General features: G+C 39.0%; 2 protein-coding genes across 4 annotated transcripts in view; one reads left to right on the forward strand and one right to left on the reverse strand.

Moving 5' to 3' along the window:
* Window positions 1-23,472, reverse strand: part of LONP2 (lon peptidase 2, peroxisomal) — a 119,070-nt gene extending 95,598 nt beyond the window's left edge. For 2 of the 3 annotated variants that reach the window (XM_050774816.1, XM_050774814.1), the window contains exons 1-6: window positions 23,018-23,472; window positions 13,883-14,117; window positions 9,540-9,671; window positions 7,885-8,007; window positions 5,044-5,207; window positions 3,730-3,824 (exon numbers count right to left, since the gene is read on the reverse strand). In XM_050774816.1, coding sequence (XP_050630773.1) covers window positions 3,730-3,824; window positions 5,044-5,207; window positions 7,885-8,007; window positions 9,540-9,671; window positions 13,883-14,117; window positions 23,018-23,250 — 982 coding nt within the window. In that variant the 5' untranslated portion in view covers window positions 23,251-23,472. The remainder of the gene's footprint in view (window positions 1-3,729; window positions 3,825-5,043; window positions 5,208-7,884; window positions 8,008-9,539; window positions 9,672-13,882; window positions 14,118-23,017) is intronic. The other variant, XM_050774815.1, reaches the window with a different exon arrangement.
* Window positions 20,265-25,141, forward strand: part of ABCC11 (ATP binding cassette subfamily C member 11) — a 78,946-nt gene continuing 74,069 nt past the window's right edge. Inside the window, exon 1 of the mRNA XM_050774805.1 lies at window positions 20,265-20,345. The gene's annotated coding sequence lies outside the window, so the exon portion shown is untranslated. The remainder of the gene's footprint in view (window positions 20,346-25,141) is intronic.

The following is a 25,141-nucleotide window of genomic DNA, read 5'->3' on the forward strand; positions in this document are numbered from 1 at the left end:
TGCATTCCAGCCTGAGTGACAGGGCAAGACACCATCTCAAAAAACAAACAAACAAATGAAGATATTTAGGCTGGACACAGTGGCTCAGTGGCTCAGTGGCTCAGGTCTGTAATCCCAGCACTTTTGGAGGACAAGGCAGGCAGATCACTTGAGGGCAGATCACTTGAGGCCAGGAGTTCTAGACCAGCCTGGCCAACATGGTGAAACCTTGTCTCTACTAAAAATACAAAAATGAGCCGGGTGTGGTTGCAAGCGTCTATAATCCCAGCTACTTGGGAGGCTGAGGCAGGAGAATTGCTTGAACCCAGGAGGCGGAGGTTGCAGTGAGTCAAGATCACACCACTGCACTCCAGATTGGGCGAGAGAGTGAGACTCCGTCTCAAAAATATATATATGAATGGCATTTTCATGGTTTTATAACCACACTCACAATTATCTAGACATAATCCTATGTAGCAAAGGTTTAGGAGCTTAACATGACTCCTTTTATACCATAATTTACTCATCTTCAGTTCTTCGTTGAAATGCTAAACAATGGAATTATTTTCATGATGGATACATGGCTGCTATACATCTCTAGTGCTGACACATATGGCATCTCAGAGTACCAAGAAATGTTTCCTTTCAACTAAAAGGCAGTATTTTGTTATGACATGCAAACTTTAAATAAATTAAAAAATAAATTTACTACCACAGCTCACCATAGCTTTATTTTTTGATATTTTATTTTATTAAATATTTTTATTTTATTTATTATTTTATTTTTTAAAACAGAGTCAAGGTCTTCCTATGTTACCCATGCTGGTCTCAAACTCCTGGGTTCAAATGATCTGTCCACTTTGGTCTCTCAAAGTGCTAGGATTACACGTGTGAGTCACTGTGCCCAGCCAGCTTTATTTTTAATAGCCAAAAAAACTGAAAACAACCCAAATGTCTATCAACAGATGAAGTGATAAACAAATGATGGTATATCCATACAACAGAATACAACTCCAGCAATAAAAAGAAACAAATTACTGTTATATACAGCAACATGGATGAACCTCAAAATAATCATGCTGAATTGAAGAAGCCAGAAAAAAGGGCTCATACTCTATGATTCCATTTATATGAAATTTTAGAAAATACAGATTAATCTTTAGTGGTTGCTTGGGGATTAGGAGGCAAGGAGGAAAGGGGCAGGGAAGAAGGAAGGGATTATTAAAGAGCATGAAGAAACTTCCGGAGGTGATGGTTGTACTCATTATCTTAATTATGGTGATAACATTACAGATGTATACATAAGTCAAAACTCATCAAAATGTACATATTACATTTGTGAAGTTTACTCTATGTCAATTACACTTCAATAAAGCTCAAAAAAGAAAAAAAAACCTTTCTCTAAAGAGAAATTAAGGGCCAGGCGCAGTGGGTCACATTTGTAATCCCAGCACTTTGGGAGGCCGAGACGGGTGGATCACTTGAGGTCAGGAGTTCAAGACTAGCCTGTCCAACATGGTGAAACCCCGTCTCTGCTAAAAATACAAAAAGTTAGCCAGGTATCATGGCAGGTGCCTGTAATTAAGGCTACTTGCGAGGCTGAAGCAGGAGAATCACTTGAACTTGGGAGGCGGAGGTTGCAGTGAGCCAAGATCACGCCACTGCACTCCAGCCTGGGTGAGAAGAGTGAAACTCCATGTCAAAAAAATTAATAAATAAATAGAAATTAAGGAAACAATCTCATTTACAATAGTTTCAGAAAGAATGAAATACTTAACTACAAACTTAACCAAGGAGGTCAAAGGTCTGTACACTAAACATCATAAAACACTGATGAAAGAAGTTAGACACAAACAAATGGAAAGATATTACATGTTCATAGACTAGAAAAATGTTGTTAAAATATCTATACCACTCAAAGCAATCTACTAGTTCAATGTAATCCCTATTAAAATTCCAATGACATTTTTCACAAAAATAGATTTTTAAAAATCCTAAAATTAATAAGAAATTACAAAAGACCCTGAATAGCCAAACCAATCTGGAGGAAGAACAAACGTGGAGACACCAGACTTTCTGACTTCAAGTTATATTATGAAGCTACAGTAATCAGAGACTATGATTCTGGCACAAAAACAGACACACGGACCAATGGACTAGAATGGAGAGCCCAGAAATAAACCCTATCAGGTTAGCTAGAAGGTCAACTAATTTTCAAAAAGGGCACCAAGAATATACAACAGGGAAAGGCCAGTCTCTTCAAAAAAATGCTGTTGGGAAAACAGATACCCACATGCAGAAGAACGCACTTGAACCCTTATATTATACCGTGTACAAACATTAATTCAAAATGGACTCAAGATTTAAATGTAAGGCCTGAAACTGTAAAAGTCCTAGAAGAAAATATATTTTAAAAGCTCCTTGACATTGGTCTGGGCATGGTATTTTTGATATGACACCAAAGTCAAGTCAACAGAAGCAAAAATGAACAAGTGAAATTATATCAAACTAAAAAGCTTCTGTACAGAAAAAAAAGTTCAGCAAAATGAGAAGGCAACCTATGTAACGGGAGAAAATATGTGCAAACCATATATCTGATAAGGGGTTAATATCCAAAATATATAAGGAACTCATGAAACTTAACACCAAAAAATCAAATAAGTGCTTATCATGACTAATAATCAGGGAAATGCAAATCAAAACCACAATGAGAAAGCACTTTATGCCTGTTAGGATGGCCATTATTAAAAAAAACAAACCAACCATAACCAGTGAAGGTGAGGATATGGAGAAAAGGGCACCGTTGTACACTGTTGTTCGGAATGTAAATTGGTATAGCCATTATGGACACAGTATGGAAGTTACTAAAAAAGTTAAAAAACAACTTCCATATGATCCAGCAATCTCACCTTTGGGTAAATAGCCAAAGGAACTGAAATCAGGATCTCAAAGAGATAGCTGCACTTCCGTATTCACTGCAGTATTACTTACAACAGCCAAGATACGGAAACAACTGAAATGTCTACTGATACATAAGTGAATAAAGAAAATGTGGTATAGACATACAATGGAACATTATGCACCTTAAAAAAGAAGGAAATCTTGCCATCTGTGACAACATGGATGGAACTAGAAGGCATCATGCTAAGTGAAATAAGCCAGACACGGAAAGACAAGTACTGTATGATTTCACCTATTTAATGCATGTGGAATCTAAAATAGTCAAACTCATAGAAATGGAGAGTAGACTCGTAGTTGCCAGGGGATGAGAGGAGAAGAAAATGGGAGGTGATGGTTAAAGGGAACAAAGTTTCAGTTACGCGAGATAAATAAGTTCTAGAGATCTACTACAAAGAAAAGTGCCTATCACTAACAATATTGTTAATTTAACATTAGACCTTATGTTCAACGTTCTCACCACCAGCACCAAAACAAAAAAGCCAATAATAATGATGATAATAATAATCACAAAAGACATAGGAGGAAACTTTGGAGGTGATGGATATGTTTATGGCTATGAGGATTGTGATGGTTTCATGGGTGTATACTTATTCCGAAACTCACTGAGATGTATTCACTAAATATATACAGCTTTTTGTATGCCAATCACACTTCAATAAAATGGTTTCAAAAAAATTGAAAACAAAAATAACAGTAAGACAATCAGTGGAGTAAATCTGAAATGAAAAACTGCATGAGCTTTCTGAGTGACAATTAGACTGCAAAAAAAGGTGTAATTTTTTGGCTTACCAGTTGTGCTTTTGTTCCAAGGAAGTTCTACCATAAGTTCCAAATAATTTCTAGTCAGAGCATATTCTGGCATTGACTGAGGCATTTTTTTGAGTCTGTGGAGAAAGAATACACAGCAAACTTGTTCAAGAACACAGAAAAATTCTGTAACAGAAAAATCAAACAGCTCTCTTTCTTGGTTAGATATATCATGCATGTTTAGTTGAACAAATCTGAAAAAGTTTGAAAGTATCCAGATAATAAAACGTTTATTTTGTTTTGTAATGTAATGATCACCACTCCTCTCTCTCTCCCCAGCCTACTTTACTGCCCCTTCTGTAGTCCCACCAGGGAGGGGTTCTTCCCTTCTGCTCTGCTTTCTCTACAATGTATTCTCATATTTTGTAAGTACTTAATGTACTTACAAAACAAAATAAGGCAGATACCTGCAAACTGCAGGAGAAAACAGTATATCTAATTCTATCCTGGAAATATGGCCTCACTAGTGTGTGTCCCTTTTGAGCTCACAGGGATAGTCAAGTGACACATATCCATCGGTTTACTTATCACAGTAAGATATAAGTGCCTAACTATGCGTAATACAATAATTTTATTCTTTTGTATCAGAGATGAGTGAGGTGTCGCCTCATAAAAGCAAGCTAATATCATATACTCATTTGAATGTAATTATAAGTTATTTATGATTGGATATTATTATGTCTTTACACTCTTTTCAACCCAGTAGCGGTCCATAAGTGTTCTATATATATTAACTAATGTCAGAGGCAATATAAAATACCCATCAACTACAATTACCAATGTTCTTAACTGTGAGCCTCAGAAAGTCAAATATGAAGTCACTAAGCATTCAAGCAGGCTCATTACTATTCACTAATAAAAGAAAATGGAATAAGAGTTATAAAGTTAAAAGTATGTAAAGGAAAAATGGCTTTCAGTTTAACACTGGGGATATCCAGAAAATGTAATCAACCCACATATCCTATTCTGTTATCAAGGTTTCCCTGTACTTTGTCTTGTACGAAGAGAAATGGACAGTCCTTGCCCTTGAGAGTTTATAATCTAGAGAAGAAAAGTCACGTGAAGAATACGATGCTAACTGAACAAACATTACGTATAAACAAAGAAGCATGGTCTGTTCTTTCAGACAAAAAGGCAGCTGCAAGAGTTATAATGCTTGACAGCACACTGCAGGTGGAAGACTTGCACCATGTATCCTCAGTATTTGAGAAAAGAGTAGTGAAAGTGGTGTTAATCAGGAGTACTAAGAATGTTAATCAGGAGTACAATAATGAACAAATGCCTTTTATAATTTACCTCTTTATCTCTTTGACACAGACTTTATGGGCCTGCTCTGGCATACTAGATGTTTGTATTTTTTTCTCTAGCATGACAATGTCATCATTATCTTCATCTTCATCTTCATCTTCTAAAGTACCTGAGATATGTGTAATTCTCCTAATAGGGCGTATTGCTATAACCTAATGTAGAAAGCAGAAGAGTAAAACCGTATGTCAAAATAAATTGGAAATAGTACCCAGGTACACATAAGATTATGACTGGTGCTGAATAAACATTTTTATGACTATAGTCTATAGCTTTAGGAAGTGAAGCTCAGAATGATAATCTGAACTTCAGGCGGTTGTATACAGAGAGGCAGTAGAATTGCGAAAGCAGACCAGCATAAGGTAGACATGATTCTTTGGTATATGCTTACAATAATATGTGCATGAGAAAACAAATTTCAAGGAACTGGATACCAGAAATGATTAAACCAACTAGGAACTATCTTTCTTTCAGCTACTATTGCAGCCACTATTTTCTTGAAATACATTACTTCTTACCATTTGGTGACTGAAAAAAATTCCATTTTATTTCTCACATTACAAAATTTCTTCCTAGCATCTTCAACCTTTCCACCACTGGCTCTATTTTGTCTTCAAAGCTTTCCTGCTTTCAAAATATTTTTTCTTACCTCTAGTTCCTTCTAGTTAACTACCACACTATTTACTTCCCTTCTTGTGAGGTTCTGTGACAAGTGGCTATAACCACCAGATCCCCTACCTCATCAATCACTTCAGTGAGCCTTTGGCATCTGTTCCCATCCTGCCAAAATTGTTCTTTCAAATCTAAAAAACATATTCTGTGCAAAGTCAAATGGCCTTTGTGTTCTCCGCTATGACCTCTCTATCATATGTTAAAACTACCTTATGTGCTCCTTGAAATTCATGAATAAACAACCATTACTGGAGCAAAATGATATACTAGCATTTAATTTAAAAGCCCCCAGAACATTTTATTTTTTGAGACAGGGTTAAGCTTTGTCATCCAGGCTGAAGTGCAATGGCATCAACACTGCTTACTGCAGCCTCAACCTCCCTGGCTCAAGCAATCCTTCCACCTCAGCTTCCTAAGTAGCTGGGACTACAGCCACACACCACCATGTTGGCTAATTTTTAAATTTTTTTTTTGTAGAGGTCTCACTATGTTGCCCAGCCTGGTCCTGAACTCCTGGCCTCAAGCAATTCTCCTTCCTTAGCCCCCAAAGTGCTGGGATTACAGGTGTGAGCCACCACATTCAGCCCAGAACTTATTTTTTAACCTGGAAAATTTATCTATTTAATATATTCAAATATAAAAATGTTTAAAATATAAAGCAGTAAATAAAAATTTAATTTTATAAAAACATAAGTACTAAATATATGCTTTTATTCTTATATAAGTCATCAGCAGATAAAATATTATAAATAAAAAACTGAACATATTATATATATTTTTAAAAGTGAGAGTTCTATAAGCATATCAGTGATTTCACTGTTAAGACAAAAGCACTTTTTAATGCATTTTTCCTTCCTGACTGCTAAAACAGTGTTTTTCAACTCTTAGGGGAATGAAAAGGACAGAATTTTAGGCTAACTCCAAATATTATCCTCATTCCTACTTTTTAAATAACTATCTCTTGTTTGATCATTTTCTGGAGCACTTTTGAAATACTTTCATTTTAAGTGATGGCAACCTTTATTGAGAGTAAGTTGAAGTTTTCTGCAACTCCCAGTGGATTTGTCTTTCTACACAAAATGAGTAATTGAATCCCTAATCTGATCTCAAGCCAGAAATAATCCAGTTTTCTGCATGTTTTAAACAGCATGGTGTCCTGGAGTACTAAACCCCAGCATGATGATCACTGTTCCTCCCTCTCTCTCCTCGGCCTACTTTACTGCCCCTTCTCCAGTACCACCAGGGAGGAGTTCTTCCCTTCTGCTCTGCTTCCTCTACAATGTATTCTCTTTGATGACAAGACTTCTGTACTGATGAACATCAAATTGCTAACATAATTCTCAACACCTCACTTAAGTCAGAGTTCTGCATCTCCAACAGCCTTCAAAGAACTGCCATTTTCACATCCTGTCCATACCAAATATATTTTCCTAATCTAAACTCTGTCCAGACATAAAAATTGAAAAATCAACAGATCAAGGTAGACTTCAAACAGATCCCATCATACATATAAATGTAATGGATGATAATGGGGATGGGAAGGATTATTTAATTAGTGGTGTTGAGTCAAATAAAAAGCTATTTGAAGGAAAAATACAACTGCTGTCTTCAAAATAATATATGGGTTAAAGAATTAAATACTTTTTAAAAAATCAACTGAAGTCAAACTGAAAGGAAAGTGAATATTTATCAAGCCACTGGAGGTTAGAGGACTTAAACTTAGAAAACAAAAAAGATCAAGAGTTTGACCAAATAAAAATGGAAACTCTTGTAAGTTGAAAACAGCCCAATTTCGGACACAACATACAGTCCCTTTAAGAAACAGTTTTGTGTTACTTCCTTAATACTACATGCAGTAAAAAAATGTTACACTCAAAGACACCCATCACAGTTATTTGTTAGTGTTTACAATATGCAAAACACTGGAAACAAAAGGGGAAATGGCTCAGTAAATTATCCTTTTGGACGATAACCAAAACAAAGTGAGAAAAATGCTTACATGTTTTAAAAAATAAATCCAGGCAAAGACAAGGATGAGAAGGAAACATCTAAATTTTATCAGTAATGCGAGTGGTAGGAGACAATAAACTTTTCTTTTTTGTTCCTCTCTTTATTCTCCTCTTTTTTTCAAACCTTAAATGGATTAAAATAAATATTTACCCTCTTATCATCATCTTGCTTGGGTTTTCTGGTTTTTTGAAGCAATTTTAGGCCTTCAATTTGTCTGACAAGCAGTGGTATAGTCATCTTGAACCGCTCCTCTAGGCTCACAGCATCCAAAATCTAAGGAAATGTGAGTCAATTAATAGGATCTCTCTCAGAAACACACAATCCAAAAACAGGCAGTCAGAGCCATGGTTTGAATTGCCAAGTTAAAAAAAAAAAAATTCTTACCAGTATTCACAGCTACACTACGGCTAAGACAACCCAAATGAACTATATTAATCAGCAAGGTTGTTTGAGATGAGTATCAGAATCCTCAAAAAAGAAAGAAAAAACAGAATCTTGATTTTTCACTTTAAAATGAAGCTGTGTGTTTTTAAGATTAAAAAAACCAGATACACAGTTGACGTCAACTCTCTCTGGGAATTATTCTCTTAAAGCCCAGCATGTGTTTTCATATTAGATCTAAACAAATTATAAGTTCAAAATATTAAATGTTTACATACACAAGACAACAGAAGCACTGAACCAACTCTCACTAGTGATTTGTCGGAGCACGGGCCGCTCTCCGTTCCTGCAGTAAAACACACTGCTGCCGCCCACAGCCAGGGGGCTCTCTGGCAGTCCCGTAACTCCTCTACTCCCACCGGTTTAATTGAATTCCTGTGTATAACCAACCTGTTTGTGTTAGTTGCATTTGCTATTATAACAGTTGGATTTAAGTATTAAATAAACTAATAACATATGAAAGAGCTGTTTCACTGAAAACAAACAATTGTTCTAGGATGATTCAGTAAAAAAGATTGCTTTAAAAATAAGTGTGCAAGAAAACTTAAAGTATTACAGTTTGGAGATTAAGTCATGTAAATGTAGGATTCTACACTTGGATTACTTTTTAAGTGTCTTTAAAATTCATTTCACTTTAAATAAATATAAATTTAAAATTATAAGTAATGTATCATAGGTGTGATTTATATAAAAAACATCATGAAGATTCTAAGAAAGCAGGTCCACACATAAGGGAAGGGCCATGGCTCCACATTTAAAAATAGTGAATCAAAGAATGTCTACATATTTAAGTTAAATTAAATATTCACCCCCTTTTTTTTTTTTTTTTTTTGAGACAGAGTCTCTGTTGCCCAGCCTGGAGTGCAGTGGCACAATCTTGGCTCACTGCAGCCTCCGCCTCCCAGGTTCAAGCGATTCTCCTGCCTCAGCCTCCCAAGTAGCTAGGATTATAGGCGTGCACCACCACGCCCAGCTAATTTTGTATTTTTAGTAGAGATAGGGTTTTGCCATGTTGGCCAGGCTGGTCTTGAACTCCTGATCTCAACTGATCCACCCATCTCGGCCTCCCAAAGTGCTGGGACTACAGGCGTGAGCACGCAGCCAAATACTGACCTTTTTATGATTCTTTGCTTTAACTTTTTCTGTAAATTGACTATTAGTACTGATTATACAAATAAAAGAGATGCTTGTGTAAACAAAAATATAAAACGATCACATTTGAAAGTCAGCTTAAATGTAAAAGCATTTCAACTACTTTGGGTCTCCAATATCTTTTTCTTGAAGGTCAAAACTTAACTACTCACTATCTAGATCTCAATAAAAAGTGACAAAGCAACCTGGCATTCAAGAAGGGAACACTGTACCTGGAGTTTCTCTTTGTTGCTCGTTCGGATAATTGATGTCAAGATGTCTGGTAAAGCTTCCCTTGGAAGACTATCTAAAAGACGTCTCAATTTAGCAACTGCAGGGACAGACATATCCAACATTTCAACCAACTAGAAGGGGGAAAAAAAGTCTCTTAAATGAAATCTGGCATTATTTGTGAATTTTTAAAAATCAGATTTCCATCTAGGTTTAATGTTTGGGCCTCAGTCTTTGTTTTTGAAAGATCACTGATTAATATAGTCCACGTATTTTACAGGCCTCAGAGGAAAAGAAAAGTACTTTCAAAACGTCAGTCAGAATGAAAAGCAATAATGGCTCAAAAGTAGTTAATACTAATGTTTACAAAGGCTTTGTAAACTTGTGCCATGATTATTTTTAACTTTCTATTGAAAAAAATTCAAACGTACAAAAAAGTTGCAAGAATCATACAGTAACTCCTGTATATCCTTATTCCAGATTCACGAATTGAATTCACCAACTGAAAAGTGGCATTTTGCCACGTTTGCTTTCTCTCTCCACACTCACACATAATTAATAAACATTTGAGGATAAGCTGCAGAATCGAAATCCTTATTCTTTAAATCTCTAATCCTGTGACAGATTAAAGACCCTTGTTCTTAAGAACAAGAATATTCTCTTACATAATCACAATATAACCCCTATTAGATGCATATTATTAGAAATATGTGTATTATTAGAAATTTAGCATAGTTGATGATATTATCACGGCCAATCAGAAGCTGAAATATTAATATTTAGTATAACATGTATGTATTAGTCTGTTCTCACACTGCTAATAAAGACATACCAGAGACTGGGTAATTTATAAAAGACAGAGGTTTAACGGACTTACAGTTCCACATGGCTGAGGAGGCCTCACAATCATGCAGGAAGGCAAAGGAAAAGCAAAGGCCTGTCTTACATGGCGGCAGGCAAGACAGCGGGTGCAGGGGAGCTATCATTTATATAACCATCAGATCTTGTGAGACTTATTCACTACCAAGAGAACAGTAAGGGGGAAACCGCCCCCATAATTCAATTATCTACACCTAGCACTGCCCCTGACACACAGGAATTATTACAACTCAAAGTGAGATTTGGGTGGGGACACAGCCAAACCATATCAATTTGGACTAACTAGAATCTGAGCACTGACTGTGAATGATTTTTAGAAAGCCAACTGTCAGGGTGTATCTGGGAGTTAAGACAGATTATGCCCAAGACACACTTTCAGTAACTATGATAGTCATTAGGGCTACTGACAAACTCCCCTTTTCTTCCGGGCACTGCTCTTTCTAACTTCCTTCAAATATATTAATAGGTGTGTCTAAGAGTTTTAAATTGACCCATGAAACATAGTAGAAGTGACAGTTCCTTCCGGGCAGAAGCATTACAAGCCAATGAGAAATACGTCCCATTTCCTTTTCCTGCCTCAGAGATAAGGGAAGTATGTCTTGAGATGAATCTCCAATCCACCTGGGTCCAAGTGACTCTAATAGGCAGACACAACCCCCACTAATCTCAGGCATGAAGCATGAGCCAGAAAGACACTCATGTCATGTGACTGAGATTTCAGAGAAGTTAACACAGCAAAACTTAGTTCACACTAATTCATAAATGACGTACCAAATCCTCATTTAGTCAATTCAAATAAGATTTCATGTGCTAATAATAATCAAACCCCTCCAACAACATTGTAATTTTGGAACCTATCCATTACCTGCCTAGAATGAAGGGAGTTAAAGTATAATTACGATGCTCTTCAGGTGGAAGAAGTAGATAATAAAATTTGAATACCCTTACTACTAGGAATTCACCCTATGAAAATAAATAAAACAGTTAAAACTCATTCTCCAAACATTTACTGAGTACAAACTATCTGCCAGACCCAATACACTGCTCAGTACAGGATGGCTAAAGGAGAAAAACAAATTCAAATTTGGTAGAGAAAAAATACCTATAAGATACATTTCAATACAATGGGATAAGCATTATGTTAAATTACATGTATGACAGACTGTGAAGGCACAGAGAGAGGAGTGGTAACAGCCTACAGCCGTTGGAAAAGCATAGATTCAATTTTAAAATTCAGAGATGGAGGCCAGGCGTGGTGGTGGTTGGATCATGAAGTCAGGAGTTCGAGACCAGCCTGGCCAACATGGGTAAACCTTGTCTCTATTAAAGATACAAAAAATTAGCCGGGCATGGTAGCACATGCCTGTAATACCAGCTACTCAGGAGGCTGACGCAGGAAAATCACTTGAACCCGGAAGGCGGAGGCTGCAGCGAGCCGAAATTGCACCACTGCACTCCAGCCTGGGCGACAGGGCAAGACACCGTTTCAAAAAAAAAAAAAAAAAAAAAAATCAGAGATGGAAGAGCACTCCCAGCAGAGAACCAAAGGCAGAATCATAGAGACATGAAATAACTCAATGTGAAGCTGTTTTACATTCAGTGGAGCTAGAACTAGGGTGTCAATGAGGTGAGTTGAGGCAAGACAGATAGGCCCAAGACAAGTTGCAAACGGTCTTAATGTTATACTAAGAAATTTCGTGTTCATTCTATAGCCATTAAAGTCTTTTATTCAAGGGAAAGGGATGCCCCAAACTTCTTTTAGAAAGGCTCAGTGAAGAGAAAAGGTTCAAGACGAAGAACTAGGAGACAAGAGGCTATTGAAGAAGTCCACTGAAGAGGGCTGTAGAAGTTGATGCAGAAGGGGATGAAAGAGAATAATTAATTGGAAATAAACTTAATGTCTAAAAAGGGAAATTACAAAATTAGTATACATTAACTCAATGAAATTAATAAAAGTACTTAATATGAACCTTAGACATGGATAAAAAAACAAAACATAATTGAATATGAAATTTAACAAAAATTAAATTTGATGCATGATGATAGTAACATGTGTGGTGATCTATTTATCTCTAAAAATTCCTTTAATGTCACTGTAAAATCTTTAAAAGTTTAAAAGGTTTTTCTAGATTCAAAGTGCAAAGAAGTAAAGGCAATGCGAAAGAGGCTATGTCTAACAGAAGCACAAAGACCCAGCGAACATCACTGCCGAAAAGAAAAAGAAATTCTATTTCTCTCAATCTCCTTTATTCCAAAGCAGTATATTCACTATTCCAGCTTTCAAACTGAAGTTTCTTTCCTCAAAGTCCTTTTTTTCAGCTCTCATAGAAATTACAGATTCAAATTTTCAATTTTTTTTTTTTTTTTTTTTGAGTCAGGGTCTCACTCTGTTGCCCAGGCTGGAGTGCAGTGATGCAATCTTGGCTCACTGCAACCTCCACCTCCTAGGTTCAAGTAATTCTCCCACCTCAGCCTCCCCAGCAGCTGGGACTATAGGCACGCACCATCACACCCGGCTAATTTTTGTACATCTTGTAGAGACGGGATCTCACCATGCTGCCCAAGCTGATCTCAAACTCCTGGGCTCAAGCAATCCGCCTACTTCAGCCTCGCAAAGTGCTGGGATTACAGGCGCGTACCACTGCAGCCGGCCCTCAAATTTTCTATTTTTCTATTATTGTTCATTACACTCTAAGTATGGCTCTTCAAATGCCATATCAGATACAAGTACCACAGGCTATGAACACTTGCCCTACACATATTTCAATGATCAGTAGTATTTATAATAGAAACTTTTAAACATCTGATCCTCATAGATCTAGTTATAGTCACTGGATTATATTAATAGAAAAGTAGACTATACTTTATAATTTTATATGTTTCATTAAGGTTTGAAACAAAATGGGGTGGGAAGAGGAGCCTTCTGTTCTATCTAGAGTTAACCAAAAAAACTAGAATTAAGGAGTCAAATATTTAATGCATATCTAAAATGTGCTTCCCTCCCAGCATTCTAGTTAATGAAGGTTTTAACCATACTTGAAACCAGCCTACCACAGGCTTGATCTGCCATAGTTACTGCTAGACAATGTGATCCTGACTTCTGAAGTAATATAACTTATATAAATGGTGCCTAGATATTTTAGTGACAAATAGCTTCTGTGCGTATTTTATTTTTTAGCTTTAAATATTTAGGTTTAATAATTATCTAGTTTAGAGACAGTAGAAGTTAGAAGGAAAACTGTAGAAATAACATTTGGAAAAACTTTAGAAAGGGTAGGCCAATATGTCCTGGAATGATTTAGGCAGAACCCCAGACAAGAGTAAATCAGAATTAATATATTATGTTACTAAGTCATTTAAATGTATACTGTCCTAAAACTTCACCACCCAACAGATTCATCGTATCTTAGGAAAGCAAAGGAACCAAAAACAAATGGGTTTAGAGAAAAAAACAAAAGCAACTTACTTGTACTGCATATTTGTAAAACTGCTCTGATAGTTCTCCTAGTTCCTCCCTCATTTTACAGGTGCTGGGAAACTCCTCAAGTCGGTCCAATTGCTCTACTTCAGCAATGGGATATGGCTTCTCTTTTAAGACCTGTACAATCTGGAAACGGCACAGGCCTGTAATCAACAGAGTATAGTGGGGCTTGGGCCAGTTACTGCCCACAACCTGAACGGCCAGTGCAGCTGTGCCAATCCTGAAAAACACACAAAACAGTGGTATTACAAACATTCAACATGGTAGAACAGAAACTCACTTCCAAAAGTGTTGGCTTTTCTAATAAATTCATTAAGCAAAAAAAAAAACTGAAGTGTAAATAAATTATTTCTCTATTTAACTTAGCATCCAGCATGTGGCCTCTTCCGCCACTACCCTCAGCTATACGGCAAAGCGGGCCATGTCACTATAATCCACACCTCTTTTAAAAAATTAGGTAGGAATTTGTAAACACTTGGATTATCAGGCATAAAAATGTAAGAGGAAAGTAGTTCAGAATTACATATCTTAAATTAACGTTGCCAACTAAGAATAAGGCAATCTTACACCAGGATAAATATCAATTTAAATACATTTAAATATAAATAGCATTAACCAATCTAAGAAATCTCTGTTCCAACACCAGTTGTTCTACTAACATCGAGTCAGTTTTCTTACATAATCTATGAAACTTCCATATACCCACCTTATCACGAACTGGGAACTTACATATTATGCCCTTAACACTGAATTTCTAAGTGTGAGGGCTAAATATTACAGTCCACACACTGCCAGAGACTGAGGAGAGCTAAAGAAAGACCCACATCTCAAAAGGTCTCAACCTAGTTCTAAGTGGTAATCACTTTTCCTAACAATAGGTGAAAAGGCTTTAAGTCGCAGCTCCTCACCAGCAAATACAACTCTGATCAAGTCACATATAAATTTAATTCACAGAAAGGAAGCCTCATCCAAACTAAGCCAGTTATATAAAATATAAAAATCAACATTGAGAAGATACTTCCAGATCCCAAAATAAATAGTATTTTCTCCCTTCAGCCATAGGAAAACTGGTAATTCCAGAAAAGAAAATAGAAGGACTAGAACTCTCAACACCCTGGGAAAGCGGTAATAGGAGAACACCACACCTGCCCATCTCAAAGATAATAAATCATATAATACAGTATGTGAATATGAGTGAACTTGCTTACTTCTATACACAGTGAATTCTTGATTACTTCCTTATAAATTACTCATTCCATGGATTACACATAGCCTTTGGCTTCTTTCTGCCACTCAGCTTATTCTGAACTACGTCTATCCTTTCTTACCTTTCAGTCATTATCATATTTACAATAAAAACTGATTTAACTAATAACTTAAGCCAAACAACTGAGGAGATAAATTGGTGAGGGAAAAAAAATCACGTACATAAAAACTTGAAATTATTTAGCAATTGGCTATTATTTTGACTTATTCGTGTTGTGGTTGCTTTTCTTCAATCAATAGTAGATCTTATTTCCCACTTCCTGAAAGCCCACTCAGATTGCCTGAGAAAGTGAGCCACATCTAAACTGATTAGAGAATAACTTAAACCATAATTCATTGCAGATGATATTCATCAATGTTTGCACAAGGCTGAAAGAGTTCACAGTCCTGTTTGTATATAAAACATCCACAGACAAGAAACTGGATCCCCAGCCTAAAGGGTTTACAAAGTAGAAACCAAGGAGGAACCAGAAAGAGAGATGAGACAAATCCAAACCTCCAGATCAGGAGACAAATTTAATTATTTGGGCTAACGTCACTGCTAAAAGGTGATGCTAAAGAGGTTTTTTTTGGTGTTTTTTTTTTTTGTTTTTTTTTTTTTTAGAGAGTCTCGCTTTGTCACCAGGCTGGAGTGCCGTAGCGTAATCTTGGCTCACTGCAACCTCCGTCTCCCAGGTTCAAGTGATTCTCCTGCCTCAGCCTCCCAAGTAGCTGGGACTACAGGTGCCCACCACCATGTGCAGCTAATTTTTTGTAGAGATAAGGTTTCACCACGTTGGCCAGGATGGTCTCGATCTCTTGACCTCGTGATCCGCCCACATCGGCCTCCCAAAGTGCTGGTAGTACAGGTGTGAGTCACTGCAGCTTTTCTGTTTGTTTGTTTTAGAGGAAGTCTTGTCCTGTCGCCCAGGCTGAAGCGCAATGGCGTGATCTTGGCTTACTGCACCCTCCCTCCTGCGTTCAAGGGATTCTCGTGCCTCAGCCTCCCAAGTAGCTGGGATCACAGGCACATACCACCACACCCAACTAATTTTTGTATTTTTAATAGAGACGGGGTTTCACCATGTCGGCCAGGCTGGTCTCACACTCCTGACCTCAGGTGATCCACCCACCTCAGCCTCCCAAAGTGCTAGGATTACAGGCATGAGCCACCAACCTGGCCAAAAGGGGTTTTCCTATAAAGCAAATACAATATTTTTGCTGTGAAAGGAAGATGTTCCAAACTGAAGAGATTAAGCTGAATTTATACTATGTCTACAAAAGGTATAGATGTATACATGTCTTAACTGCTTTTTACTTAAAATCACTTATAGTTGACTAGAAATTATCCCTTTTTAAAAAATCTTTTTTTTTTTTTTAAACAGAGATGGGGTCTCATTATGTTGACCAGGCTGAACTCAAACTACTGGCCTCAAGCAATCCTCCCATCTCGGCCTCCCCAAGTGCTAGGATTACAGACATGAGCTACCGCACCCAGCCTAGAATATATCCCTTTTACAGAAAAACATCTGTGAAATTATAGATGGCTAGAAACAGAGTACCTGGTGAGACATTTTGGGTGAAAAGCATAGTGAAAAAGAATCTATTGTATATTGGGCCCCAGGTTTTATATATACAAACAGGTAAACAAACAAAATATTCAACTAATATTTTCCTTCTATGATATACAAAAGGTTGTACATCAAGTCAGTCTTTTTTTTTTTTTTTTTTTTTGAGACAGAGTCTCGCTCTATCGCCCAGGCTGAAGTGCAGTGGTGTGATCTCGGCTCACTGCAAGCTCCGCCTCCCAGGTTCACGCCATTCTCCTGCCTCAGCCTCCCGAGTAGCTGGGACTACAGGCGCCTGCCACGCCTGGCTAATTTTTTTTTTTTTTTTTTTGTATTTTTTAGTGGAGACGGGGTTTCACCGTGTTAGCCAGGATGGTCTTGATCTCCTGACCTTGTGATCCGCCCGCCTCAGCCTCCCAAAGTGCTGGGATTACAGGCAAGAGCCACTGTGCCCAGCCTCAAGTCAGTCATTTTTCTAAAAATTCTGGCTCTTCCATTGTATGTGCATTATTAGGTATGCTCAAAAGGCAGCATTTTAATTTTGCAACAGATCCAAACTTACACATCCCAACGACTGGTGTCCTTCCCTTTAGCTAGTAGCTCCGTAAATCTACATCCTAACTATGATATTGTTCAAAGAAGTTTTGAAACTCCTAACTCAAATCTACCCTCAGAGTTTGTAAGATAATGTTTTAATCCAAATCCTAACTCAAATCTACCCTCAGAGTTTGTAAAATATTGTTTTAATTCAAATGAGGTCTGACTACAACGGTTAATAATTTGTATAATTTGGAAACTGACCTAAATAATATAAGAGGTCCAAACATTTAAGAACCATCAACTGCAGTAGTAGGAAAATCTAAAAGCAGCACTACTGGAAAAAGCAGTTTTCCAAGATGAGGATATTATGTAAATATTTAATTCTGGCCTATATGCCCAGCACTTGCTTTTTTTTTTTCCTATAGACAGAATCTTGCTCTGTCACCCAAGCTGGAGTGCAGTGATGTGATTATAGCTCACTGCAGCTTCAATCACCTGGGCTCAAGTAATCCTCCCGCCTCAGCATCATGAGTAGGTGGGACTACAGGCACATGCCACCAGGCCCAGCCACTTAAAAAAATTTTTTTTACTCAAAGCCCTTCATTTTTCTTGGAATCTTTAATCTTCCAAGACCTTCCGGCAATGATGCTAGTTCAGTTCAGCCCATGTTGGAATAATATGGGGCCTCCCCACTACTCTCTTTAATCCCCTTTTGTGAAAATCTACATTTAAAACTACCCATTTGGATATAGGTTTAGAATGCTTTGCAGTTTTAAAAGGCTTTCATATGTATACTTCATTTTATACCTCCTTTCACCCCATGAAGAAGGTAGTATTATTTCCTTATTACAAGTGAGTAAATGAGATTCAAAAAGGTAGAACATGTCCTGGTGGCTCATGCCTATAATCCCAGCACTTTGGGAGGCCACGGCAAGTGGATTGCTTGGGCTCAGGAGTTCAAAACCAGCTTGAGCAACATGGCAAAACCCCATTTCTACCAAAAAAAAATAGCTGGACATGGTGGCACATGCCTGTAGTCCCAGACACTCAGGAGGCTGAGGTGGGAGGATCACTTGAACCTGGCAGGCAGAGGTTGCAGTGAGCCGAGATGGCACCACTGCACCAGCATGGGTAACAGAATGAGACCCTGTCTCAAAAAAATAAAAGTGGAACAACTTAGTTATACATGGTTACAAGAAAATTTAATAGAAATAAATTTAAGAAATCAATTTAAACTTAAAATTTAAAAGATAAATTTAATAAATTAAGAGTTCCTTAATTATATTTTAAGACAAATTTTACTTTTTTCCCATCACAATGGACAATAGGTTCCACTTGTACCTACAAGAATTATAAACATAGACCAGGCATGGTGGCTCATGCCTGTAATCCTAACACTTTGGGAGACTGAGGCAGGAGGATCACTTGAGCCCACAAGTTTGACACCAGTCTGGTCAACACAGGGAGACTACATCTGTACTTCATTTTTTGTTTTTTGAAACAGGGTCTCATTCTGTCACCCAGGCTGGAGTGTAGTGGCACAATCACGGCTCACTGCAGCCTAGACCTCTCCAGCTCAGGCAATCCTCCCACCTCAGCATCCCCAAATAGCTAGGATTACAGGCGTGTGCCACCATGCCTGGCTAATTTTTTCTTTTTTTTTTTGTTAGAGACAGGGTCTTCCTATGTTGCCAGGCTGTCTTGAACTCCCGGCCTCAAGTGATCTTCCTGCCTCGACCTTCCAAAGTGCTGAGATTACAGGCATGAGCCACTGTAGCCAGCCTCTCACTCTTTCTTAAAACTTCATTTCTAAATTCAAGAAATACCACTAGTGTATCATATATCTTCCTTAAGAAGAGTCAATGAAGATTTAGGAAAATCTAATATAAGAGATTAAATTTTAAAATTTTACCATTACCAGGTAATATTTCTTGAATGTCTAAGAATTCTAAGAATACAAATAGGTATAATGTATAGATGAAGAACTGATCCAACTTATGAAATTGTGCACCTGTTATAAATAAGGCATTAATAGCTTGTTAGATAAATGCCAATGAAACTTAGCTGGGTTCTTACTGATAAGAAGCAAGCCAACAAAGAGGGGGACTGAGAAGTCGGCACTATGAGGAAATGAAGCCATGTACCCTGAAGAGTGTAAATTTGGAAGAAGGCTGGATGACTACCTTGAAATGCTTGAAAGGATATTGTATAGGCAGTGCTAAATTATGACCCTTTTCACTAAGAAAACAATGGGTCACTCAGGAGGCACTAAAAATGCAGTTAAACTAAGCAGAAAAACGCAGGGTGCCCTAGGTCAGCATGCCAGCCAAGTTCTATACTGCAGGACAAGTTCAAAGCTCCTCCTTTAAAAAGGCTCCTACAGGTAACATGCCTGCACACTAATGTGCAGAAAGGGACTGTGCTACTCAAAACCATCAAGGAAGCGGCAGAGGTGAGTCAACATCTAACCCTGCCACTCTGTGTGGCAAAGAACGCTGGGAGCAAATTACCTCCGCTGCTCCTTGAAGGCTGCATCCAGTGTCACCTGGATGGTGTAAAGGAAACAAGAGATAGGAACAGAGCCCCTCATCTCGCCTCTGGGCTACCATACCGAAAAGCAGGTAACTGGGGAAGGACAGATTTGTGCATGGAAACAGACTAACGCTATGGATAACTCAGTATTGGTATTATTAAAGCCTTTTTTTTTCTTTTTTCTTTTTTTTTTTAAGTAGAGTGTTTTAAAGGCCATATTGGAGAAAAAAAAGACATTGGAAACTATTACCAAGGAATATGGTACAATCTTTCCACATAGGCTTTTTAAGTAGCAAACAATACTTCTAGGATAACTAGATGGTCTGATGAGTTCTTATAATGCCGGAATTCTATGAAGACTTTTCAATTTATGCTTTCTAATTTAAATGATTAAATTTTAAATCATCTAACCCTGCCACTCTGTGTAGCAAAGAACGCTGGGAGCAAATCACTTCTGCTGTTCCTTGAAGGTTGTGGCCAGTGTCACCTGGATGGTGTAAAGGAAACAAGAGACAGGAACAGAGCCCCTCTTCTCGCCTCTGGGCTACCATACGGAAAAGCAGGTAACTGGGGAAGGACAGATCTGTGCATGGAAACAGACTAATGCTATGGATAACTCAGTATTGGTATTATTAAAGCTTTTTCTTTTTTTTTTTTTTTTTAAAGTAGAGTGTTTTAAAGGCCATATTAGAGAAAAAAAGACATTGGAAATTATTACCAAGGAATATGGTACAATCTTTCCACATAGGCTTTTTAAGTAGCAAACAATACTTCTAGGATAACTAGATGGTCTGATGAGTTCTTACAATGCTGGACTTCTATGAATACTTTTCAATGTATGTTTTCTAATTTAAATGATTAAATTTTAACATTGCTACTCAGTTAAAGGCAATAATATGAATATCAAGGATCAGATCACACAGTATCTGATTATTAGTGATTACTTTCAAGCAGGAGAATTGAAGATTGTTGTTTTGGAGGGATTTTCATAAAATAAATTAAAAACCTGAAGGGTATGGTGGCGCTTGCCTATAGTGCCCAGCTACTCCAGAGGCCAAAGCAGGGGATAGCTTGAGTCCAGGAGTTCAAGACCAGCCTAGGCAACATAGTGAGACCTCATCGCTACAAAAAATTTAAAATTTAGCTGGGTGTAGTGGTGCACACCTGTAGTCCCAGCCACTCCAGAAGCTGAGGCAGGAGGATCACTTGAGCCCAGGAGTTCAAGGTTGCAGTGGGCTATGATCACGCCATTGCACTTCAGCCGAGGAGACAGAATGAGACTCTGTCTCAAAAAATAAATAAATGAATAAATAATAAAAATCCTCCAAAATCTTGCCAGAATAATACCAACAAATAGTGAAATTTAAAATGTGACTAAATCGACTTTTCAAGTTCACAGTGTGCCCGTGGTTAATCAATACATATGTACAGTAGAAAGAAAATGCAAAGTCTAATCATGACCACGCTTGCCTAGACAGGGAACTAAGTGCCTGGGCACAGAAGGCAAAAAAAATTGGGAAAAGTAAGCAGAAGGAGCAGGGTCACATGTTGGGAAACTGGAATCCAATACAATTTATCAAAGAGTACTGAAACTTGGAATGTGACCAGTTCCACTCAGGCAATAACCAAAGCAGGTCAGATGGGAGCCAAAATATTTTCCATGCTTGAGAAAATCAAGGCTTTTACAATATAAATGAATACTGGGCTGTTATGGAAGGTTTGTTGGTCTTTGTTGCTTTGTTTTGCTTTCTTTTAATGGGGGTGTGGGGGAGGTACCCGTCTCCTTCGAGAACTGAAGCAAAGGATTTGCCTAAAAAAAAAAAATGTACATAGTCACAAGATTTTGAGGGAAAATAAGGCATGTCTAACCGTCTGGAAATCCATTCAGAGTCAGGAACCCCTAATTTAAAAATGAGTGATAACTGCCAGGAAAAGAGAAGCTCTAAACTGAAAACACAACACCTCCAGTAGAGTTAGGAATAGGAGGCGGGTGCTTGGGAGGTGAGTTTAAAGATACTCGTTGAGAGTATACTACATACCAGCATTGTCCAATAAAAATATAATGTGGGCCACATATAAAATTTTAGTGGCCACATTATAAAGGAAAAACAGCACAAATCTTAACATTTTATTAACCCCAAGTACTCAAAACATTACCATTCCAACATTTAATCTATATAAAATGTATTAATCAAAAAGATTTTTCAAAATTTGGTGTGTACTGTACACTTACAGCACACTTAGGGTGACCAACCTCTTGGTTTCCCTGGGACGGAGGGGCTGAAACATAGGACTTTCAATGCTAAAACAATCCCAGCAAACCAGGACAAATTGCAAATCTAGCAACTCAATTTGACAAGCCACATGCACTACACAGTACTGGACAGCACAGTCATCCATCAAGCATGTTGCAAAGCGGAATATACACATTATTCAATTTATTCTTCATAACATGCCTAAAAGATGGATGCTGTCAGTTTCCAAACTACAGACTAAAAGAAACAGAGGTTAAGGCTCTCACCCAAAGTCACACTAATAAGGCGACGGTACTGGGCAATACAGTAGCAAGCCTGGGGCCTAAGAAATGTTATGAGTGAAGGAGCAGAGGTGAGAAGCTAGGAAAGTTCCAGAAAGGGGGAACCAGCGAAAACGTGAGCACGAAAGGCCCTTTACAAAAGGAAACAGAAGTATTAGGGGGAGAAAGAAAAGGGTGACAAGGAGTATAGAAGGCACCCACAAATAGTGCAGTTTAGGAATGAAACAAGAAAAAGTTAAAACTTACGGAGCAGAGAATGTCTCAGCGGACAAAAATAATGGGTGACAGAAAAGGGGAGGCGGATAGGAGGAAACGGCAGTGGGGAGAAAGGCGGAAAGTGAAGGCAGAGATCACCGGGGAGAAAGGGCCTAAAGAGTTAAAAGCACTGGCCTAGGAGGCTGAAGACCGAGGGCGAGGAATTGCAGGGCGGAAAGAGGATTCAAATTAAATCATTCAGAGTGGCAGGGAACCGAGTAGTTTCACCAGGTATCAGGCACTACTTCATGAACAATCTCATTCATGGTCATGGGGCAGGTATCTGTCATCCCCATTTTGCATTTGATAGCACCGGAGAGGCGGAATCGAGCCGCGAAGGCCGCCCCGAACCGAGACTCGCGCTCAAGACAGGCTGTGGCCTGGGCCCGGGTCCCCGGAGGAGGCCGCGCCGCCCGCCGCCGCCGCGGGGGCAGCCAGGCCTACCTGTGCAGCGGCGGCAGGTCCTGCGCGTCGCTGGCGGGGTCAGGCGTGTTGGGGATGACGCCCAGGATGGTGCTCTGCAGCGACGTGCCCTTCAGCAGGCGGTTCCGCACCAGCTGCAGGTTGCGGGCCGAGTCCACGCTGGTGCGCATGGTGGAGCCGGGCAGCAGGACGCCCTCGTGGGTGAGCAGCAGCGGGAGGCGGCTGGGGATCTGGATGGGGCTCACTGATGACATGGTGGCAGCCGTTCGCACAGGGGGCTGTCAAAAGGAGCAAGACAGACAGCTGCCCGCGACCCGCTCCGCAGCGACCAAACCTCAGACCCGCCTCCGCGCCCCCGCTTCCGGCTACGCGATACGGTCCGCCCCCGGGCCCAGAAGCCATCGCTTCGCGCTGCTCTCTTGCAGAGCCTCCCGATAAGACTTGCGCGTGGTACCTCTACGAAAAGAGGTGCACTCAAGCGTGCGGCGACCTTCGCCTCACTTACAGAGTATATTTGGAAGGATGATCTTATTTGAATTGTGTATACTTGAAGTGTGTTTAACTTTTTTCAATTTTTTTTTTTTTTTTTTTTTTTTTTTTTTTTTTTGAGACGGAGTCTCGCTCTGCCGCCCAGGCTGGAGTGCAGTGGCCGGATCTCAGCTCACTGCAAGCTCCGCCTCCCGGGTTCACGCCATTCTCCTGCCTCAGCCTCCCGAGTAGTTGGGACTACAGGCGCCCGCCACCGCGCCCGGCTAGTTTTTTGTATTTTTTAGTAGAGACAGGGTTTCACCGTGTTAGCCAGGATGGTCTCGATCTCCTGACCTCGTGATCCGCCCGTCTCGGCCTCCCAAAGTGCTGGGATTACAGGCTTGAGCCACCGCGCCCGGCCCAATTTTTTTATATATACTTGAAGAGTTTTTAAGTTTTGATTTGAGTTATTTATTTATTTATTTATTTAGAGACAGTTTCTCGCTCTGTCGCCGAGGCTTGAGTGCAATGGCGCGATATCCGCCCCTTGCAGCCTCCGCCTCCCGGGTTCCAGCGTTTCTCCTGCCTCAGCCTCCTGAGTAGCTGGGATTACAGATGCCGGCCAACACACCCACCTAATTGTTGTGTTTTTAGTAGGGAGGGGATTTCACCATGTTGGCCAGGCTGGTCTCTAATTCCTGACCTCGAGTGATCCGTCCACCTCGGCCTCCCAAAGTGCTGGGATTACAGGCGTGAGCCAACGTGCCCGGCCCGAATTGATTTTAGATGTACAAAACTACAGCAAAGAGTTCCTATATACCTTTCACCCAGTTTCGTCTGTTATCATCTTACATAATCATAGTTCAATTATCAAAACCAGAAAATTAACATTACTATCTTTTAACCGGTAGATCTTAACCAAATTTTGCCAGTTTTCCCACTAATGTATTTCATTGGATCTGGTCCAGGATCCAATATTCAGGATCCCACTCTTTATTTTGTTGTAAAATCTCCTGGGTGTTCTCTAATCTGTGGCAATTCCTCAATTTTTTTTTTTCTTTAAAACCTTGATACTTTCATTGTATTTTTTTTCTGTTTTTTTATTTTATTTTATTTTTATTATACTTTAAGTTCTAGGGTACATGTGCACAACATGCAGCTTTGTTACATATGTATACATGTGCAGCACCCATTAACTGGTCATTTACATTAGGTATATCTCCTAATGCTATCCCTCCCCCCTCCCCCCACCCTGTGTCCAAGTGTTCTCATTGTTCATTTCCCACCTGTGAGTGAGAACATGCGATGTTTGGTTTTTTTGTCCTTGCGATAGTTTGCTCAGAATGATGGTTTCCAGCTTCATCCATGTCCCTACAAAGGACGTGAGCTCATGCTTTTTTATGGCTGCATAGTATTCCATGGTGTATATGTGCCACATTTTCTTAATCTAGTCTGTCATTTATGGACATTTGGGTTGATTCCAAGTCTTTGCTATTGCGAATAGTGCCACAATAAACATATGTGTGCTTGTGTCTTTATAGCAGCGTGATTTATAATCCTTTGGGTATATACCCAGTAGTGGGATGGCTGGGTCAAATGATATTTCTAGTTCTAGTCACTTGAAGAATCACCACACTGTCTTCCACAATGGTTGAACTGGTTTACAGTCCCACCAAC

Source organism: Macaca thibetana, chromosome 20 (genome assembly GCF_024542745.1).
Source record: "Macaca thibetana thibetana isolate TM-01 chromosome 20, ASM2454274v1, whole genome shotgun sequence".
Classification (NCBI taxonomy): Eukaryota; Metazoa; Chordata; class Mammalia; order Primates; family Cercopithecidae; genus Macaca; species Macaca thibetana.